The sequence below is a fragment of the Podarcis bocagei genome, assembly GCF_964188305.1.
Source record: "Podarcis bocagei genome assembly, chromosome: 8".
In the NCBI taxonomy this organism is placed as follows: Eukaryota; Metazoa; Chordata; class Lepidosauria; order Squamata; family Lacertidae; genus Podarcis; species Podarcis bocagei.
In genome coordinates this window covers 7,363,869-7,382,092 of record NC_138133.1, presented here as the reverse complement: position 1 = coordinate 7,382,092, position 18,224 = coordinate 7,363,869, and the positions used below count along the sequence as shown (strand labels likewise).

At 44.3% G+C, this 18,224-nt stretch overlaps 1 protein-coding gene across 4 annotated transcripts in view; it reads right to left on the bottom strand.

Annotated features, from left to right (window-relative positions):
- MTA1 (metastasis associated 1) overlaps window positions 1–13,588 on the bottom strand; it is a 65,590-nt gene extending 52,002 nt beyond the window's left edge. For 3 of the 4 annotated variants that reach the window (XR_014011045.1, XM_081206358.1, XM_081206360.1), the window contains exon 1: window positions 13,327–13,588. Coding sequence is in view for 2 of the 4 variants with exons in the window: in XM_081206358.1 (XP_081062484.1) it covers window positions 13,327–13,354 (28 nt within the window). In the remaining 2 variants the exon portion in view is untranslated. Of the gene's footprint in view, window positions 1–3,689; window positions 3,756–13,326 lie in introns of all 4 variants that reach the window. The other variant, XM_081206359.1, reaches the window with a different exon arrangement.
- Between the last annotated feature and the right edge of the window lie 4,636 nt (window positions 13,589–18,224).

Genomic DNA, 18,224 nt, shown 5'->3' with positions numbered 1-18,224 from the left:
CCACTTCTGGTCCTTCCACAACAGTTAGGCAGCAATATCACTTGAGAGAAAAAGCAGCCAGTCTGCATGAATGCTTTGACAGCAACGGAGGGCTCAAAATTCCACCCTTCTCACTCAGACGGACACTTTTGCCCATTTGCCAGGTCAAAAACCATTGTTGGCAGAGAACAACTCAGCATAAATCTTTTTATTTTTAATAAATAAAAAACCTGCTGCAGATTGCTTTTGCATACTGAGATGGGAATATCATTGACAGACCATATAAAAAGACTTATAATAAATAATAATAAACCCATACAGATGTGTGGGTTTTAGAGGATGATTCCAGGAATGGATCTAAAGAGAGAGATTAAATTGCCGTATTTTTCTGTCTATAAGATGCCCCCATGTATAAGATGCCCCCTATTTGGGGGGAAACAACCAATTGCCAGTCCACCCTCGGCACTATCCATGTATAAGACACCCAGTGATTTTTGACATATTGGGGGCGGGGGGACCTAGTCTTATACATAGAAAAATACGGTAGTTTGAGAATAAAGATTAAGGGGAGAGGGGAGATTTAAAAGAGAAGGGAGGGAACTCCTAAAGGGACTTCCGGGTTAGCGCCTCCGGCAATGGCAGATTTCCTCTGATCGGGAGGAATCCGCTCCGTGGAAATCATGGTGTGGACCGCCACGGCGAGGCGGAGACCCACTAAAAACCACAGGCGGGAGAAGGCTGTGGACGTGGGATTCGGCTGGCACCTTTTGCACCTCCCCTACTTGCGGGGAAACCCGGTTTCGGGGATCCGGAGCGACGTGGGGTGAGCGGCGCGGTGCTTCGAATCGACTGCTTCTTTCTGCCAACCTTTGAGAATACAGTGAGCTCCTCCCCTGCTTCCCTTTTAAAACTAATCCCACTGCCATCTCAGAGGCAGGGTGGTATGGAGTTGGTGTGAGAGACTCCCCAAAGCCTTTGTGAATCTGTTCCTCTTTGAGATGACAGCAAGATCAGGCTTCAAAAGAAGACTGCCCTTTGAAAGCATTGCCTGCACACCAGACTTCTCCCTTTGGCAAAAATTGTCCCATCGCCCCATTTTACAGGGGTGGAGGGAATTTTTGAAAGCTGTTTGCAAAAGGTGTCTTTTGCAAACAACAGTTACTTGCAATGTTTTCAAAAGACAACTTTATTTCTCCCCTCCTCATTGGTTCCCCCACCCTGGTTTAAACAAACCATGAACAGTAAGCCAGACAAACCAATAAATACTGTATTTTTCCATGTATAAGACGCCCCCTATTTTGGGGGATTCCAAATTAAGAAGACACCATGTATATGACGAGCCCCAATTTCAAACCTAACTTTTTGGTTAAAAACCTAGTCTTATACATGGAAAAATACAGTATATCAATTTGTAATAAAAGGGCCTTTTAAAAAAGGAATAGGTCATCATTTTTTAAAGTCTCATTACATATCTGATGTAAAGACATGCCACATGCCTAGTGGCAGCTCATGCATCCAAGTTACAAGAAAACATTCACCTAGAGCCTAAGAGTCAATACTATAATTCCATGGAAACGGGCTATAATAGACATCAAAACCACTGGCATGTATTCAATTGCAGGACAAACTGCACAGAACATGCCTGCAGTGTGCACATATCTAACACTGGCACATACTAAGGGGTATCAAAAGTTTACAAATTGCCACAAAGATTACATTAAGAGCACTAACACGCAATGAAAAGTTGCCAGGGTGCGGAGGTTTACACACAAGTGTCTTAAGAATTCTTTCAAGCAGTAAATAATAAAGCACAGCAGAACAATTTAAGCAGGAGATAAGAATGCTGTAGAACACAATGGTAGATTAAGAAAATAATGTGCTAGCTGCCCAAAAGGTTTCAAAAAGCTGCACACTCCTTCGGATGTCCAACCTGCTGTTTGACTATAATGTTTTCATTATTCCATTCTAAATCATTTAGCTCATTTTGGTCACTTATGCATCAGAAAGTCCCAAAAGCCAGGCAATCAGTGTCACAGCCCTATCATTAGGCAAAATGAGGCAACCACCTCAGGTAGCATATACCAACAGGAAGCCCCCCCCCCCAATCTTTGTGTGCTAGGTGGCCTCTGCTGCCACATCTGAAACTGCCCTTAGGTGCAGTTAGAGATGGGAAGGCCTGGAAAAAAAACTGGGGGGAAATGGGGGGGAACCAGTTTTTTTCAGTTTTTCCCCAAAGCTGTTTGGGGAAAAAATAGGAAAAAATCATGCAGCGGTGTTGTCAGTGTTGAAGTCATGTTCAGCTACCCGTCAGGTCAGCTTTTGTGACTAGAATGGGAGAGTTGCCATCTTGTCCTTTGCCTCAGGCAGCAAAATGTTTTGGGACAGCCCTGCAAGCAAGCAACAAATAGGTGAGTCTAAGTGCAGCTTTTGAAGAAATCCTCTACTCTGTAGTGTATGAGGAGATCAGATCCCTGAATAAAGAAGTTGCTGTGTTTGTTTGCTGTGCATGCCATGCTTATATATATTATATATATTTATTTTTAGATGTATTTTTAGTTTTAGATTTTGTGATTTATGTGGAAATTGTTTTCCATTTGGTTGCGTACCTTTTGATGTGTTTTGTTTATTGTTTATGATTTTTGTTATGTTGGTAATTATGTAAATCTTGTCATGTTGTAAGCCACCTTGAGCATTGTTTTAACTATGGAAAGGCGACATACAAATAAAATGATATTGATGATATAGCTTGTGGTTTTATACAGAATTAGCCATAAGAGAAATGGAGAAGTTTAAATAAATTGTTCTAAATTAATTTCCTCTGGCAGTGCTGATCCATAAAAAAAACTTGTTACTACAGTATGAACTTATTTAACTCTGTGTGTTTTAGATACAGTAATACCTCTGCAAACCTTCACTCCGTTGACCGTCCATTTTGGCGAACGTCCGCAGCAAATCCAGAAGTACCGGAATGGGTTACTTCCAGGTTTGCCGCTCGTGCATGCGCAGAAGCACTAAATTGCACTTTGCGCATGCGCAGAAGCACAAACTGTTCTGCGTGTGTGCGCAGAGCAGCACTTTGTTGAGCATCCCTTTCGTTGAGTGTCCGGGGCTCCAGAACGGATCCCAGACTCAAAACAAGGTACCACTGTACACGTACAAGATACAGAGAGGTTACACCAGTTGCAGATAAACCTTCAGGCCTGACACACTATCAAGGCTTAAACTTCCAGATTCAACCATTGAAATGCTCTCTGCCCCTGCAACCTCATCATACAAAACTCTCTCAACATAACCCATGTTCTGCTAGAGTAGACAGGGCAACAAATGGACCAAAGCTGCAATCCTAACTGCACCTACTCAGAAGTAACTCCTATGGAATTCTCTCAGATAAATGCAGGAATCTGAGCACAAAGGAAATCAGAAGACAGTGGGTAGCTGAAATTCTGTCAATTTGTTCAGACCATTAGCGTGCTGTAAAGCGATTGTCCTCACAGAAAGGACTGGAGAGAGACGAAAAATTTAAATCTGTCTAGTGCTGGAAAGTTAGAAAGAAATCAGGAATCATTATTCATAGATGTGGTGTTTATGGTGAGAGTATATATAGTTTTCAACTTATATGTAATGAGTGAAGTGTTCTTTTGAAACAGGGGCTGCCTGGCTGTCTCTGGGAGCAAGATAAAAGATCCACAGACATCCACATGAAATCTTGCCTTTGATGGGTAAGGTGACTTTCTGCGGAAAATGTCTAGCTGTCTGTCAACCGGTCAGCCCCACACCTGCAATATGGGGATAATAATACTGTCAGAACTGTATTACTGGTCATGGATATAAAGTTATTTAACCAAATTTATATACCACTTACTTGAGAGAAAGCCTCTAAGCAGTATACAAAGAATAATCTAAAATATTCATCACAGATACCAATAAAAACAAAATTTATTACAAATTGACATAGAACTTTATCAGAGTATTGAGTGTTGAAAATTACATGCCTTAAGTAGAACCTGGAACACCCAAAAGAGTGTATAAATTCTAACTACCAATTCTAAATCCACTCCCCTCTTTGTTCAAAGTATTACAGTAACCTTAGAGATCTTAGACAAAGGAACTTTATTTTACTTATCTATTTAGAGCATTTTTATCCCACTCCACATCTGAGGAGTTTCCCAGAGCATCTTACAGATTAATAAAGGAGTCCCTGCCCTCAGTCTTACAATCCAAAAGACACTACATAAAAGGAAAAAGGGATGGGGTGGGAGTAAGAAAAAAATAAACTCAAATACTAGTTACAGAGTTCTATATACAAGAATTCAGCTACTCTTCTACTTCCTCACTATCATCCAAAGGTCTGGGAGAGGAGGAATATTTTTGCCTGGTGTCTAAAGTTACATAACAAAAGCACCAGATGAGCCTAGGAGACCCTAGGAGAACTTCCATAAACAGAAAGCCACCGCAGAAAAGGCCCATTCTCATGTCCACCTTCTGGACCTCTTGTGGAGGGGGCACATGCAGAAAGGCCTCAGATGATGCTTACGGAGTCCAGTTTGGTTTATAGCAGTCCTTGAGGTATTCCAGTGCTGAGCCATTTATTATTATTTTTTAAATAATATTTATTACTTTTCCAAAAATTTAAACACTAAAAGACAATACAATACATTAAGCTAACAAAACAAAAACAATAAAATAGATCAAACAATTTCATTATCCCATCTTTCATTCACTTATTTCCACGACCTCCTCACACCTCCCTTTTTGTATTCCACTTCTGTTAATTGTTTCAGCAATTCCTTTCCATCTTCCTCTGTTTTCTATCCTATAATTATCTTAACTCATTCTAACCTTATTTTTTCCTTTAATACTCTATTAATCTATTTATACTTAATTCCGTATAACGTTTCTACTAAAGCCATATAACTTCATTCCAACATTTTTCTAACATTCATTAATTTTACAGTATTTCTGTAAATAGTCTTTAAACTTTTTCCAGTCTTCTTCCACCGACTCTTCTCCCTGGTCTCGGATTCTGCCAGTCATTTCCGCCAGTTCCATATAGTCCATCAACTTCATCTGCCATTCTTCCCAGGTGGGTAAATCTTGTGTCTTCCAATACTTCGCTATGAGTATTCTTGCTGCTGTTGTTGCATACATAAAAAAGTTCTATCCTTCTTTGGCACCAATTGGCTGACCATGCCCAGGAGAAAGGCCTCTGGTTTCTTCAGGAAGGTATATTTAAATACCTTTTTCATTTCATTATAAATCATCTCCCAGAATGTCTTAATCCTTGGGCATGTCCACCAAAGGTGAAAGAATGTACCTTCAGTCTCATTACACTTCCAACATTTATTGTCGGGCAAATGGTAAATTTTTGCAAGCTTGACTGGTGTCATGTACCACCTATAAATCATTTTCATTAAATTTTCTCTTAGGGCATTACATGCCGTGAATTTCATACCTGTGGTCCATAACTGTTCCCAGTCAGCCATCATTATGTTATGTCCAACATCTTGTGCCCATTTAATCATAGCAGATTTCACCGTTTCATCCTGAGTGTTCCATTTCAACAGCAAGTTATACATTTTTGACAAATTCTTAGTTTAGGAATCTAGCAAATCTGTTTCCAATTTTGATTTTTTCCACCTGGAAACCAACTTTTTTGTCCAAATTGTATGCCTCCATCATTTGATAATAATGGAGCCAATCTCGCACTTTATTTTTCAATTTTTCAAAGCTCTGAAATTTTATTGTCTCCATCTTGATCCAGCAGTGCTGAGCCATTTAAGACCTTATAGATCAAAGCCAGCACTTTGAATTGGGCTTGGAATTGCAGTCAGGCCAGGTTTGGTGTTATATGCTCAAACTGTCTTGCCCTGGGAGCAACCTGGTCATTGAATTCTGCACCAGGTGAAGTTTCTGAGCCATCTTCAGAGACAGTCCCACTTCTAATGTGTTGCAGTAATCCAGAGCATAGACAACGGAAGTTAGGTTATCCCTGTCCAGATAGGGGTGCAGCTTTGAAATCAGCCAATTCTTCTTCTTCTTCTTCTTCTTCTTCTTCTTCTTCTTCTTCTTCTTCTTCTTCTTCTTCAATTTATACCCCGCCCATCTGACTGGGTTTCCCAGCCACTCTAGTGAAAGGGTTCTACATCTTCCAACTACAGTGGTGCCTCGCAAGACGAAAAGAATCCGTTCTGTGATTCTCTTCGCCTAGCGGTTTTTTCATCTTGCGAAGCAAGCCCATTGACGGATTAGCGGATTAGCGCTATTAGCGGCTTTTAGCGGCTTATCTGCTGATCAGATCAGCTGATAAGCGGTTTAACGGCTTAGAAAAGGGGGGGGGAACCAGCAGGAACTCGCAAGACATTGTCGTCTTGCGAAGCAAGCCCATAGGAAATTCGTTTTGCGAAGCACCTCCAAAACGGAAAACTCTTTCATCTAGCGAGTTTTCCGTCTTGCGAGGCATTCGTCTTGCGGGGCACCACTGTATATAGGAGTATCGCTCTGCCAAATGCTTGGAGGAAGGTGAGGTGATTGCCTTGTTGTTGTGGAACAAACATCAAAAAATGCACATCTCAGCTGAAGTGACTGAACATGAGAGAAGAGACTTTTAAGTTCTTGCTCTTGCATCTGGTCTCCTCCACAAGCTGTCATTGCAGCACAAAGAAAAATGTCATCAAGAAAAATCTCTGAAAGTTTGAAGGACAAAAACAGGGAGTGGAGAGATACACTGAAGGCAGGACCTTCTTGGTGGTAGCACTGCTATTGTGGTACTCACTCTACAGCAGATCTGTCAAAGCCCCCTTCCTCGTGGTTTTTAAGTATGGTCTTCAAAAGACCTTTTGACTGTCTTCTTTTTCTATTTTAAACAGCTGTTTTTACTGCAATTGTTTTCTAGCCTGAATTTTTATTGCTTTGCATTGCATTTATACTAGCTTAATATTCTAAGTCACCTTGTGATGGCTTTTAGCTTTGAAGACCAGGGAAGAAGCACCTGAATAAATAAAACACGCTACAATTACTCTGCAGTAAACACATTTGTCGGGGAATCCTAAACTTTATTCATCTGCATTCCTCTTAATGGCAACAATTTACATGGGGTGATTTCACCAGTATTATTATTATTATTTTATTATTTTATTTTATTTATTTTATTTTATTATTATTTATTAAATTTATATATCAAGTTTCAATTGTGATTCAATTGGGAATCACAGGGCGGTTTACAGTATAGAAACACAAAAATGTGTAACGTAATAGCAAACAAAAGCAATAACCCTCATACACATACACAAAATCACAGTTTAAAAGGCCAAAGCTAAGGCCTGGGAGAAGAGGAATGTTTTTGCCTTGCACTTAATAGTTTTATTTATATTATTTATTTATTTAACTATTAATATACTGCTGTATCATTAAAAATATATCATAGCAGTTTACAACAGTATAAAAATACGAAACCAAACAATAGCATCATAAGACGTTAAAAAGAGAAGTTTAAAAGAAAAAGAAATTAAATTTACCATGGGGGTGCTCTTAACTGCCAGCATAGGACTGGAGGAACAGAAAAGTTTTCAGCAAACATAAACTGGTACAGAAGGTGCCCACTGAATATATATTGGCAGGGCATTCCACAGAAATGGACCAAAGACTTGATTTCTCATTGTTGCCAAATGAGCCTCACCACTTCACCCAAGATGCTCCTGCAGGTGATCTCAGTGGTCGACCTGGAATATAAAGGTTCGGGAGATCCCTAACATATTCTGGACCCAAGTTGTCCAAGGCTTTGAAAATCAAAACAAGAACCCTGAACCTGGCTTGGCAACAGATGGGCAGCCAATGCAGCTGTTTTAACAATGGTGTCACACGTTCTTGACCAAAAGTCCCAACAGCATTCTGGCTGCAGCATTCCAAACCAGACCCAAGGGTAGCCCCACATAGACATCATTACAGTAATCTAGCCTGGAGGCTACCAATGTATGAGCTACAGTGGTCAGACTATCCCTGTCCAGGAATGGCAATAGTTGGGTGAACCACAGGAAACTGGTAAAAGGTCTCCTAACCACACAGGACACTTGGGCCTTTAGGGACAAAGGTGTCTACAGGAGTACCCCCAAGCTATGCAATTGCTCCTTCAGAGGGAGTGCAACTTCATCCAGAACAGATAACTTGCCAATTGCCCAAACATGGGAACCACCCACCCAAAGAGCCTGTCTTCCCAAGATTCAAGCACAGTTCATTGGCCCTCATCCAGTCCATCACTGCGTCCAGACACCACCCCACAGCTTCCAGTGTCTCCTGATGAGGTTGTTACGGAGAAGAGTTGCATGTCATCAGCATACTGGTGACACCTCTCTCCAAAACACCTAACAACTACACGCAATAGCTTCATACAGATATTAAATAGCTCTGGAAAGAAAACAGTACCCTACAGAACCCCACAGCACAAATGCCAGGGGGCCAAGGAACACTCACCAAGTGCACCTCTCTGGAAACCGCCTTGAAGACAGGGACAGAACCACTGTAAAACAATGCCTCAGATACTCATCTCACTGAGTCAATGCAGGAGGATACCATGATCGATGGCATCAAGTCACTGAGAGATAAAGCAAAAAGTAACATGGTCACGCTCCTCTTGTCCGTCTCACGATAAAGGTCGTCCAATGGCCAAGGCTGTTTCAGTTCGAAAACCAGGTTTGAACCCAGATTGTAGATTATTATTATTATTATTATTATTTATACCCCGCCCATCTGGCTGGGCTTCCCCAGCCACTCTGGGCGGCTTCCAACAAAATACTAAAATAGAGTAATCCATCAAACATTAAAAGCTTCCCTAGACAGAGCTGCTTTCAGATGTCTTCTAAAAGTCTGGTAGTTGTTGTTCTCCTCTTTGACATGTGGTGGGAGGGCGTTCCACAGGGTGGGTGCCACCACCGAGAAGGCCCTCTGCCTGGTTCCCTGTAACTTGGCTTCTCGCAGTGAGGGAACCGCCAGAAGGCCCTTGGCGCTGGACCTCAGTAGAACGATGGGGGTGGAGATAATCAGTCTCTTCCAGGAATACCTGATGTTGCTCTGCAACTACCCTCTCCACCACCTTTGCCAAGAAAGGGGTGTTGGCGACTGGTCTATAGTTGTTACTCTGTTGGGTCTAGGGTGGGATAGTTGAGCAGCAATCACCAACCTGACCCTGGGTAGCTTTAATAAACCAGAATGGACAAGGATCTGATGAGCAGGTGATCAAGCACATCACTTAAAGTATTCTGTCCACATCTTCAGCCCACATCAACTGAAATGATCCCACAACACCAGACTCGACGTTGCATTGGACATCTCAGCTGGTACTGTTACAATAGCAGCATCTAAATCACTGCAGAACCGAGCAACTTTATCAGTGAAGTATTTAGCCATTCAGTTACAGCTAGTTACTGTGTGCTTCAGAGGTTCACCCCCCTAGTCAGGAGTAATAAACCTCTGGACCATACAGAACAGCTCCAGTGGGTGCCTCCTAGGAGATGCAATGAAGGCAATGAAGTTGGATTTCTTCTGTCTAAGGAGGACTGGAAGGAGTTTGCCCTCCAAACACAAGCAAGGGGAGGAATCCGCAGTGCACATAGCACATACCTGTTAATCTCCTTGACTGCTTCTTCGCAGGATCTCCACCACCCCACCCACATGTTCTCCAATGACTGCTCCTTTGCCCAAACTTCACACACACCCTACATAGTTCCATGTTTCAGACATTGTGATATATCACTAAAAAACAATGTTTGGGTGGTGATATATCGCAATGTTGAAAACCAGCTATCGCCCAGCCCTCGTTCTCACCTGCAAGATATATACAGAAATAAGCCAAATGATCTGTTTCCTTGTTATAAAGAGTTTGTAAGGAGTACTCTGGAGTAGAAAAGCAGCGTAATTTCCCAAATCCTCACTTGATTTACATAATATATAAATCAAGCTGCCAGGATCTGGAGAACTAGAATATGACAAACCTAACTGTGAGCCATGCTGGTAGTGAGGCAGGATATAAATGAATAAAATTAAAGAATCACAGTTCAGCAGTATTCCCACTCATACACCCTCAACAATTACCATAAAATCAACAGTTACAGGTAGGTAAAAAATCAACACACTTTTTTGTAATTTTATGTACACCGCTTAGAGATGCTAATGATTAAGTGGCATATAAATACTAAACAAACAAACAAACAAACAAACAAACAAATGCAACACAGTGTCAGAACAGAATGAAAGCAGATAATATGAAAGGAATGAAAGAATAAAAAAGCAGGATAAGAGTTCCAGCCACACCTACTTTGCTTTCTCTACCTGACTGCAAAAAAGCAAGCGTCTCAACAGACACTGGGCCATAAGGCAGATCTCAGAAGTCAATGTTCTGGCTGCATCCCAAAACAATTTCAAGTCAGGGTCTGCCTCCAGTATGTATTACAGGAAAACTCTTATGCTAACAACAGGTTGATCTCTCACACTCCTTCAAATTGATATTCTCTAACTAGGGAAATGACATTTCTGTAAAAAAATCTTTTAAAACACAGTTTTTTAAAGAGAAAAAAGGATAAAATTTAACAAACAGCTAATAACTAATCAAAACAAAAGGTAAACTAACTTTTACTCTGAGTAGATACAGTGGTGCCTCGCAAGACGAAAATAATCCATTCCGCGAGTCTCTTCGTCTAGCGGTTTTTTCGTCTTGCGAAGCAACCCTATTAGCGGCTTAGCGCTATTAGCGGTTTAGTGGATTAGCGGCTATTAAAGGCTTAGCGGCTAAAAGGCTATTAGCGGCTTAGCGGCTTAGAAAAAGGGGGGGAGAAAGCGGGGAAAAATCAGAACACTCGCAAGACGTTTTCATCTTGCGAAGCAAGCCCATAGGGAAATTTGTGTTGCGAAGCAGCTCAGAAACGGAAAACCCTTTCGTCTAGCGGGTTTTCCGTCTTGCGAGGCATTCGTCTTGCGGGGCACCACTATACATTGAAATTAATGGATCCAAATTAGTCATGGCCAATAATTTCAGTGGGTCTGCTCTCAGTAAAACTTAGCTGAATACAGTGGTGCCCCGCAAGACGAATGCCTCACAAGACGGAAAACCCGCTAGACGAAAGGGTTTTCCGTTTTTGAGCTGCTTCGCAAGACGATTTTCCCTATGGGCTTGCTTTGCAAGACGAAAACGTGTTGCGAGTGTTCCGATTTTTTTTCGCTCCCCCCCCCTTTTTCTAAGCCGCTAAGCCGCTAATAGCCTTTTAGCCGCTAATCCGCTAAGCCTTTAATAGCCGCTAAGCCTTTAATAGCCGCTAAACCGCTAATAGCGCTAATCTGCTAATAGGGTTGCTTCGCAAGACGAAAAAACCGCTAGACGAAGAGACTCAAGGAACGGATTAATTTCATCTTGCGAGGCACCACTGTACCTTAATGTAGAAGCCAGCAGCAGTCAAAATTCTAATTTCTAAAGCACTACCTAAATAGGTGAGCAGCAATATGGCCAGCTTCTGGCAGGGCAATCCCTGCCTTGGTCCCACTACAAAAAAGGCCCTGGATGTTATCTGACTAACTCACACACAGAGCAGACCCATAAAAATCAATGCACTTTTGATGTGTGTAATTTAACCCTGTTTATCTACAGTGGATCTACACAGTGTGTGACTGATGCTGCAATCCGAACCCCACTTACCTGGGAGAAAACCTCACTGAATTCAACAGGACTAGCTTTTGAGGAGCCTTGGTTAGGCTCCCACTGTTAGCCAGATACCCTTGTCTACAACACCCACGCATAGGTGGAAAAATAAAACAGGGCTCCAACGATGTCTGGTATATTTGTGTGGGTGCAGGAAACTTGTTGCTAATGTGTAGTACCCCCCCCCCAGGCTGCACTTGTGTGAGCCCTTTGCTTTGTACCCCCTGCTCTGGGGGTCCTGCACGCTACCCCTCACCCAACCTCCTCCAAGGAGGGCAAAGGCTGCCTGCACTTCAATATCAACTTCATTAGACCTTTACCAAAGGTGTCACGAGCTTTGAAGACACTCAAACTCAGGACGCAAGGGAGAAACGTGCTAAGAGGAAAGCACGCTTGCCAAACCCACACCGTGATCAACTCCTGCCTAGAAAGCAATGTCCCCTCTGTGGAAGGACGTGCGGATCCAGAACTGGCCTCCGCAGTCACTTACGGACGCATTGTTAAAACCGTGTTTATGGACGACTACGAGTGATCGCCAAAGAAGCAGCACGCCTAGGAAAGCAGGCAAGTTGGCGGGTTGCGAAGAACAGCTGCCTCTGCCTCCCATGCCATCTCACCCTGAGCACAATACAGTGGTACCTCGGGATGCAAACGGGATCTGTTCTGGAGCCCCATCCACATCCCAAATGGAACGTAAGAGGCGACGTCGCGTCTGCGCGGGTCGCATTTCGCCGCTTCTGCGCATGAGGTCATTTTGACCGTCTGCACATGCGCGAGTGGCCAAACCTGGAGGTAACACACTCCGTTACTTCTAGGTCGCCACGGGACACAACCCGAAAATACTTATCCGGAAACGTATTTAAACCACAGAGCCTAGGGCTTGCCGATCAGCAGGTCGGTGGTTCGAATCCCTGCGACGGGGTGAGCTCCCGTTGCTTGGTCCCAGCCAACCTAGCAGTTCGAAAGCACATCAAAGTGCAAGTAGATAAATAGGTACCGCTCCGGCGGGAAGGTAGACGTTTCCGTGTGCTGCTCTGGTTCACCCGAAGCGGCTTAGTCATGCTGGCCACATGACCCGGAAGCTGTACGCTGGCTCCTTCGGCAAATAAAGCGAGATGAGCGCCGCAACCCCAGAGTCGGCCTCGACCTGACCTAACGGTCAGGGGTCCCTTTACCTTTTACCTATGACTGTATTATGGACTGAGGGGTCTGGAGCTCTGCAAGGGCAGGTTGGCAGGCGAGGGAGCTGAGAAGGAGCCAGTGGGGATGCCTTGCAGCTTCCCAGTCGCCTGCTGGCCCCTCTTCCCAGGCGATGCCCAGGGAAGACGGAGCCTGGTCTTGCTGGACCTACTCCCCGCATTTCTTCACCTTCCCTCTCTAGGCTTGACACGGGCCCTACCCAGAAAGGCGGACCAGCGCGGGCAGGCAGCGTTTCCTTCCCCGCTCTCCCCGGGGTGGCGGAGGTCCCAATCCCTCGCAAGCCAGGAGCCGGCGCCCCCTCTGGCTGCCTCGCCCTCTCCCTCGGTTCCCTTCGCGGCAGCATCTCGGGCCTCGCCCGGGCGAAGGAAGGGCTTCGCTGCCCCCCACCCCGCCGCCGGCCTCCCTCGAGGGCGCGCCCGCCAGGCCCCGGCGCCGCGAGTGTCGGGGGAGCAAGGCGCCGGCCTCACCTCCGACGCGGTACATGTTGGCAGCCATAGCGGCGGCGGAGCGAGGAAGGCCCGGCAGGCGCCGACGGTGATGCTGAAGCCTCCGCTGCTGCCTCGGCTGCTCGCGCTGCCGTCGGCGCCGGATCCTCTGGAAAATGGAGACCGGGGAAGAGGGAGGAGACCAGGCGGGAGGAGGGGGAAGGGGCCTGGGAGGAGCCCGCCGACGCCGCCAGGCCCTCCCCGCCAGGCCGGCTCGGGAAGGCGCTTCGCTGCGAAGACGCCAGGAGTGTCGCCCCGCGGGGCGCCTTCGCTTGCCCCCAGCCGCCCTTGCCGTGGGAAGGGCTTCTTCCCGGGGGGAAAGGGGTCGTGGCCGGGTCCTGGCCTTCTTCGGTCAGGGGTCTTCCCCGGCAAAAGGCCACTTTTGAAGGCCAAGCCTCCCCCTCTCTTCAGTTACTTATGGGGTCCTGAGGTGGGCTGAGGCCCATGGAAACCCCATGCACTCTCCCGAGGGCCTAGGCAAATGTCCTTGGAAGCAGGATGCGCTTTGGAAGATTGCTGGGTGCTTCCAAGATGGCCTCGCCCAGTGCTTTCTTTCATTAAAAAATGTTTAGGGTTATTCTCATTTTCCTACTCATATTGAACTACCGCCCCTCAATGAGGCCAAACTTAGATTCACAATATGTTTAGGGGTGTGCGTACCCCTGCGTCCCTCCAGGAAAAAAAGCATTGGCCTTACCTCTGTTTCCCAAAAACAGCCTGGATCGCAACATTTAGCCATTTGATTATTTAATTTCTATACTGTGTGATGGAATTTTATGGTCTTAGATATATGGTAATGTTCATAACTGCACATACATAGATCAGCACAGGAAGACCAACCTGGAACCATTTTGATTCCTAAACTGAGCAAATCCTTTCTCTGCAAGGTTAAACTGGAAAAGCCTCCCCATTGTCTCTTTCCTCACAAATCCTGTCTCAAAGATATGAATAAGGTGTGAGCCTGTGACCTGGCCCAGGAAATAAGTATTTTACCACTAGAAAAGAATGGCCAGGCTCCCCAGGAAATCCGATCAAGCAACTTGCCAGACAGGAGATAAACTGTGACAGGAGAAAAACAACATTTAAATTTCTGTGATGTAGGTGGGATGTATCTGAGGGGTGGTCTTAGGTTACACCCCTTCTGTGATGTATGCATAATGTTTCTGGGGGTGGACTTGATCTAGAGGATGGGAGTTTCAAAAGTCTTTATAAGCCCTTGCACAGCAATTTTGGGGGTCCTCTTTCTCTCCTGCGTGTGAGGGGAGCACCCTGTTGCAACAGATTAATAAAGATCAAGCTTACTAGCTGCTTTGCTTCTCAATATTCTCTGGTTGGCCTCTGTTCTTCTCTCCTACCAATAGGGAACCTATGTAAGGACTCTATATGGGCTCTTGGATACCCCATAAGGGAAAAGGGCATATTTTTATTTACAACATTCTCATTTTCCTACTCATATTGAAATACCGCCCCTCAATGAGGCCAAACTTAGATTCACAATATGTTTAGGGGTGTGCGTACCCCTGCGTCCCTCCAGAAAAGAAAGCATTGGCCTTACCTCTGTTTTCCAAAAACCGCCTGGATCGCGACATTTAGCCATTTGATTATTTAATTTCTATACTGCTTACTATGTTTAGAACATCTCTAAGTGGTGCACAAAAAGCTTAAAAAACAGACAACTTAAATATTAAAAAAATTACACTGTTATGTATTTAAAGCGTTCCATTTGGTCTGCATTTAGCCATCGAGCCTTGTTTCTTCAGGTGTGCTTGATTCACAGGAAAGCAGTGGGGTGCAATACATAAATGTAAGGTGGTGAGTTTGGGCTGGGGTGGGGGGAAGGATTCCATTGTCAAAGGAGCCACGTTTCTGGGTGACTTTACGGGACCCTTAGTCTAAGAAAGGAGGTTGCTTTGTGCTGGGGGGGCGCAAATAGGTAGGTGGTTGAGCCCCCTCCCTCACCTGGCTGGTAGTTAGGTGGACAAAGGCCAGAGCTGAGGTGTGGATGAGCTGGGCTAAAAGCAGGAGGCAGGCAGAAGCCTGAGACGAAGAGCCATGCTTGATTTCCTCTGCGATCCGAAGCTGTGCATATATAGTGGTACCTCTGGTTGCGAACAGGATCCGTTCCGGAGCCCCGTTCACATGAGCAGAACACAACCGGTGTCTGCGTGTGTGCAGGTCGCAATTTGCCACTTCTGCTCATGCAAGAGTGGCGAAACCCGGAAGTAACCCGTTCTGTTACTTCCGGGTCCCCACTGTGATAGGAATTTTATGGTCTTAGATATATGGTAATGTTCATAACTGCACATACATAGATCAGCACAGGAAGACCAACCTGGAACCATTTTGATTCCTAAACTGACCAAATCCTTTCTCTGCAAGGTTAAACTGGAAAAGCCTCCCCATTGTCTCTTTCCTCACAAATCCTGTCTCAAAGATATGAATAAGGTGTGAGCCTGTGACCTGGCCCAGGAAATAAGTATTTTACCACTACAAAAGAATGGCCAGGCTCCCCAGGAAATCCAATCAAGCAACTTGCCAGACAGGAGATAAACTGTGACAGGAGAAAAACAACATTTAAATTTCTGTGATGTAGGTGGGATGTATCTGAGGGGTGGTCTTAGGTTACACCCCTTCTGTGATGTATGCATAATGTTTCTGGGGGTGGTCTTGATCTAGAGGATGGGAATTTCAAAAGTCTTTATAAGCCCTTGCACAGCAATTTTGGGGGGTCCTCTTCCTCTCCTGCGTGTGAGGGGAGCACCCTGTTGCAACAGATTAATAAAGATCAAGCTTACTAGCTGCTTTGCTTCTCAATATTCTCAGGTTGGCCTCTGTTATTTTCTCCTACCAATAGGGAACCTATGTAAGGACTCTATATGGGCTCTTGGATACCCCATAAGGGAAAAGGGCATATTTTTATTTACAACACCACGGGACGCAACCTGAAAAAACATAACCTGAACCAAACGTAACAAGAGGTATGACTGTATGGATGAAGCAAGACCATATGGGGAGTTAAGGCTGTGAGCCCTTCCAGTGTAGGCTCAGGATGTGTATATGTGTGTAAGTAAGCCACATATCCTAAAGGCACTACAGTCTCCTTCATTCCTAGGAAATTGAACATTGGGTGGGTGGGCACCTGGAACCCCTGGAATCTCACGGCTCAGAGATTGGGGTGGTGGGCAACATTATGCTTTCCTGCAATGAAAAAACTACATCCCTCGAATGACCCTTTTCAAAGTAGTCCCCCTCATACTATGACATCTTAGCTACAGGATCTAAAGATTCTAAAGATAGAAGAGCTTTCTTGAGTGCACAACTGAAGGTGCTTCCTTCAGCAGTCAGGGAACCCCATTTCATAATCATACATGTCCATGCTGATACGGAAGGGGGGGCATGTCTTCTTCACCTTCTTCTTCGCTACAATATATCCATTTATTTCCATCTGCCAAGCCCTTCCTCCGGGCGATGCCAGGTGACAGACTATGCAAACATGGACCATTGTCTTCTCAGGATGTGCTTATCTGCGCATATCTCCAGCTCTCTGCATATTCCCCCCTCCCTCCTCCATATCTCCAGCTCTCTGCATATTCCCCCTTCCCTCCTCCATATGTTAATCTGTGTAACCCAACCTCTTAATGTATTCATGATGTAACTGGGATGTATTTTGCACTGTATTCTGGGATATGGAGGGAAATTTCAAAAGTTCATGTCACCCCTTTCTCGCTGTTCAATCTCGCCTTGAACCTGTTGCGCAATAAACTTGGATCTTCTGCAGTTTGCTCCTGCTTCCGGCTGAGCTCATTTTCTTCCGCATGGACCCGCGGACCTAGTCCGACGAGCTGGGTGGCAGAGTAGCCCTGCACCCAGATTTTAGCCGTAACAATGCAGAAATGGTGATACGGAAACACTGGCCCATGTGCTTCTGTTGTTGAGAAAATAGAAAGGAAACTAATTGTTAAAGTGTCTAAAGCAAAGCAAAAGGCTTGATTTATAGTGGACAAGAAAGATTAAAACAGGTATAAACTCTCATCTTTAATCCTTTTGTTTTTGTTTCCTGCCAGTAAAGAACAGGTGAAATCAAAAGTTAAGCAACCATCCTTAACCATGAGAAAGGAATTTGTCTGTTCTGCGAGAGCGCAACCACACCTGTGATTTTTAAGGGGGAAACATCAAGGGGGATTCAGTGGCTAATAATATCCAGAATATTAAAAGCATCCTATATGACAAATGTACTTTTGGATCAACCAGTGTTGGTTGGTATTGTTAAACAGTTGATGGCTGAACAATTAAAAATGATCAGATCAATGTTTGATGAAGATGAAGAAAATGAGACAGAGGAATATGTTGGAAAAAAGAAATGGGGAATACCTAGAAGCTTCAGACCAAATTGATGAAATGTTGGCAGTTTTGGATCATGCAGTACCTAAACAGAAGGAAGCAGATAGTGATGCAGAAATGGAAGCTACCTCCATACATTCCTTCTATTAGTTGTGTGTGCACGCGCACACAGATGCCTTTAGTACTAACTAAAATATTTTAATTTTCACCCAAATATTTACATACAAGATCCAAATGTCATTGAGGCAGAAAATAGGGGGGGGGGTGTCATTTCAAAGCAAGAGACAGGATAGGTATGTGCTTTCCAATCCAATTTTATTAGTATGGCATTAGTACCATAAAATATTTCACAAAGTAGTGTACATTGCAATTTATTCCAAAAAGGCTATGTACACTTACAGTCTTGATTTAAAAACAAACTAACAGTACAATGAAAGAGATGGACTGTTAAAAATACATATAAATGGACAACATTCCTTCATTTTTCCTTGTCTGAAAGGTCACGCTGCACAAACACTATGCACAAACTGCTTGCTTAC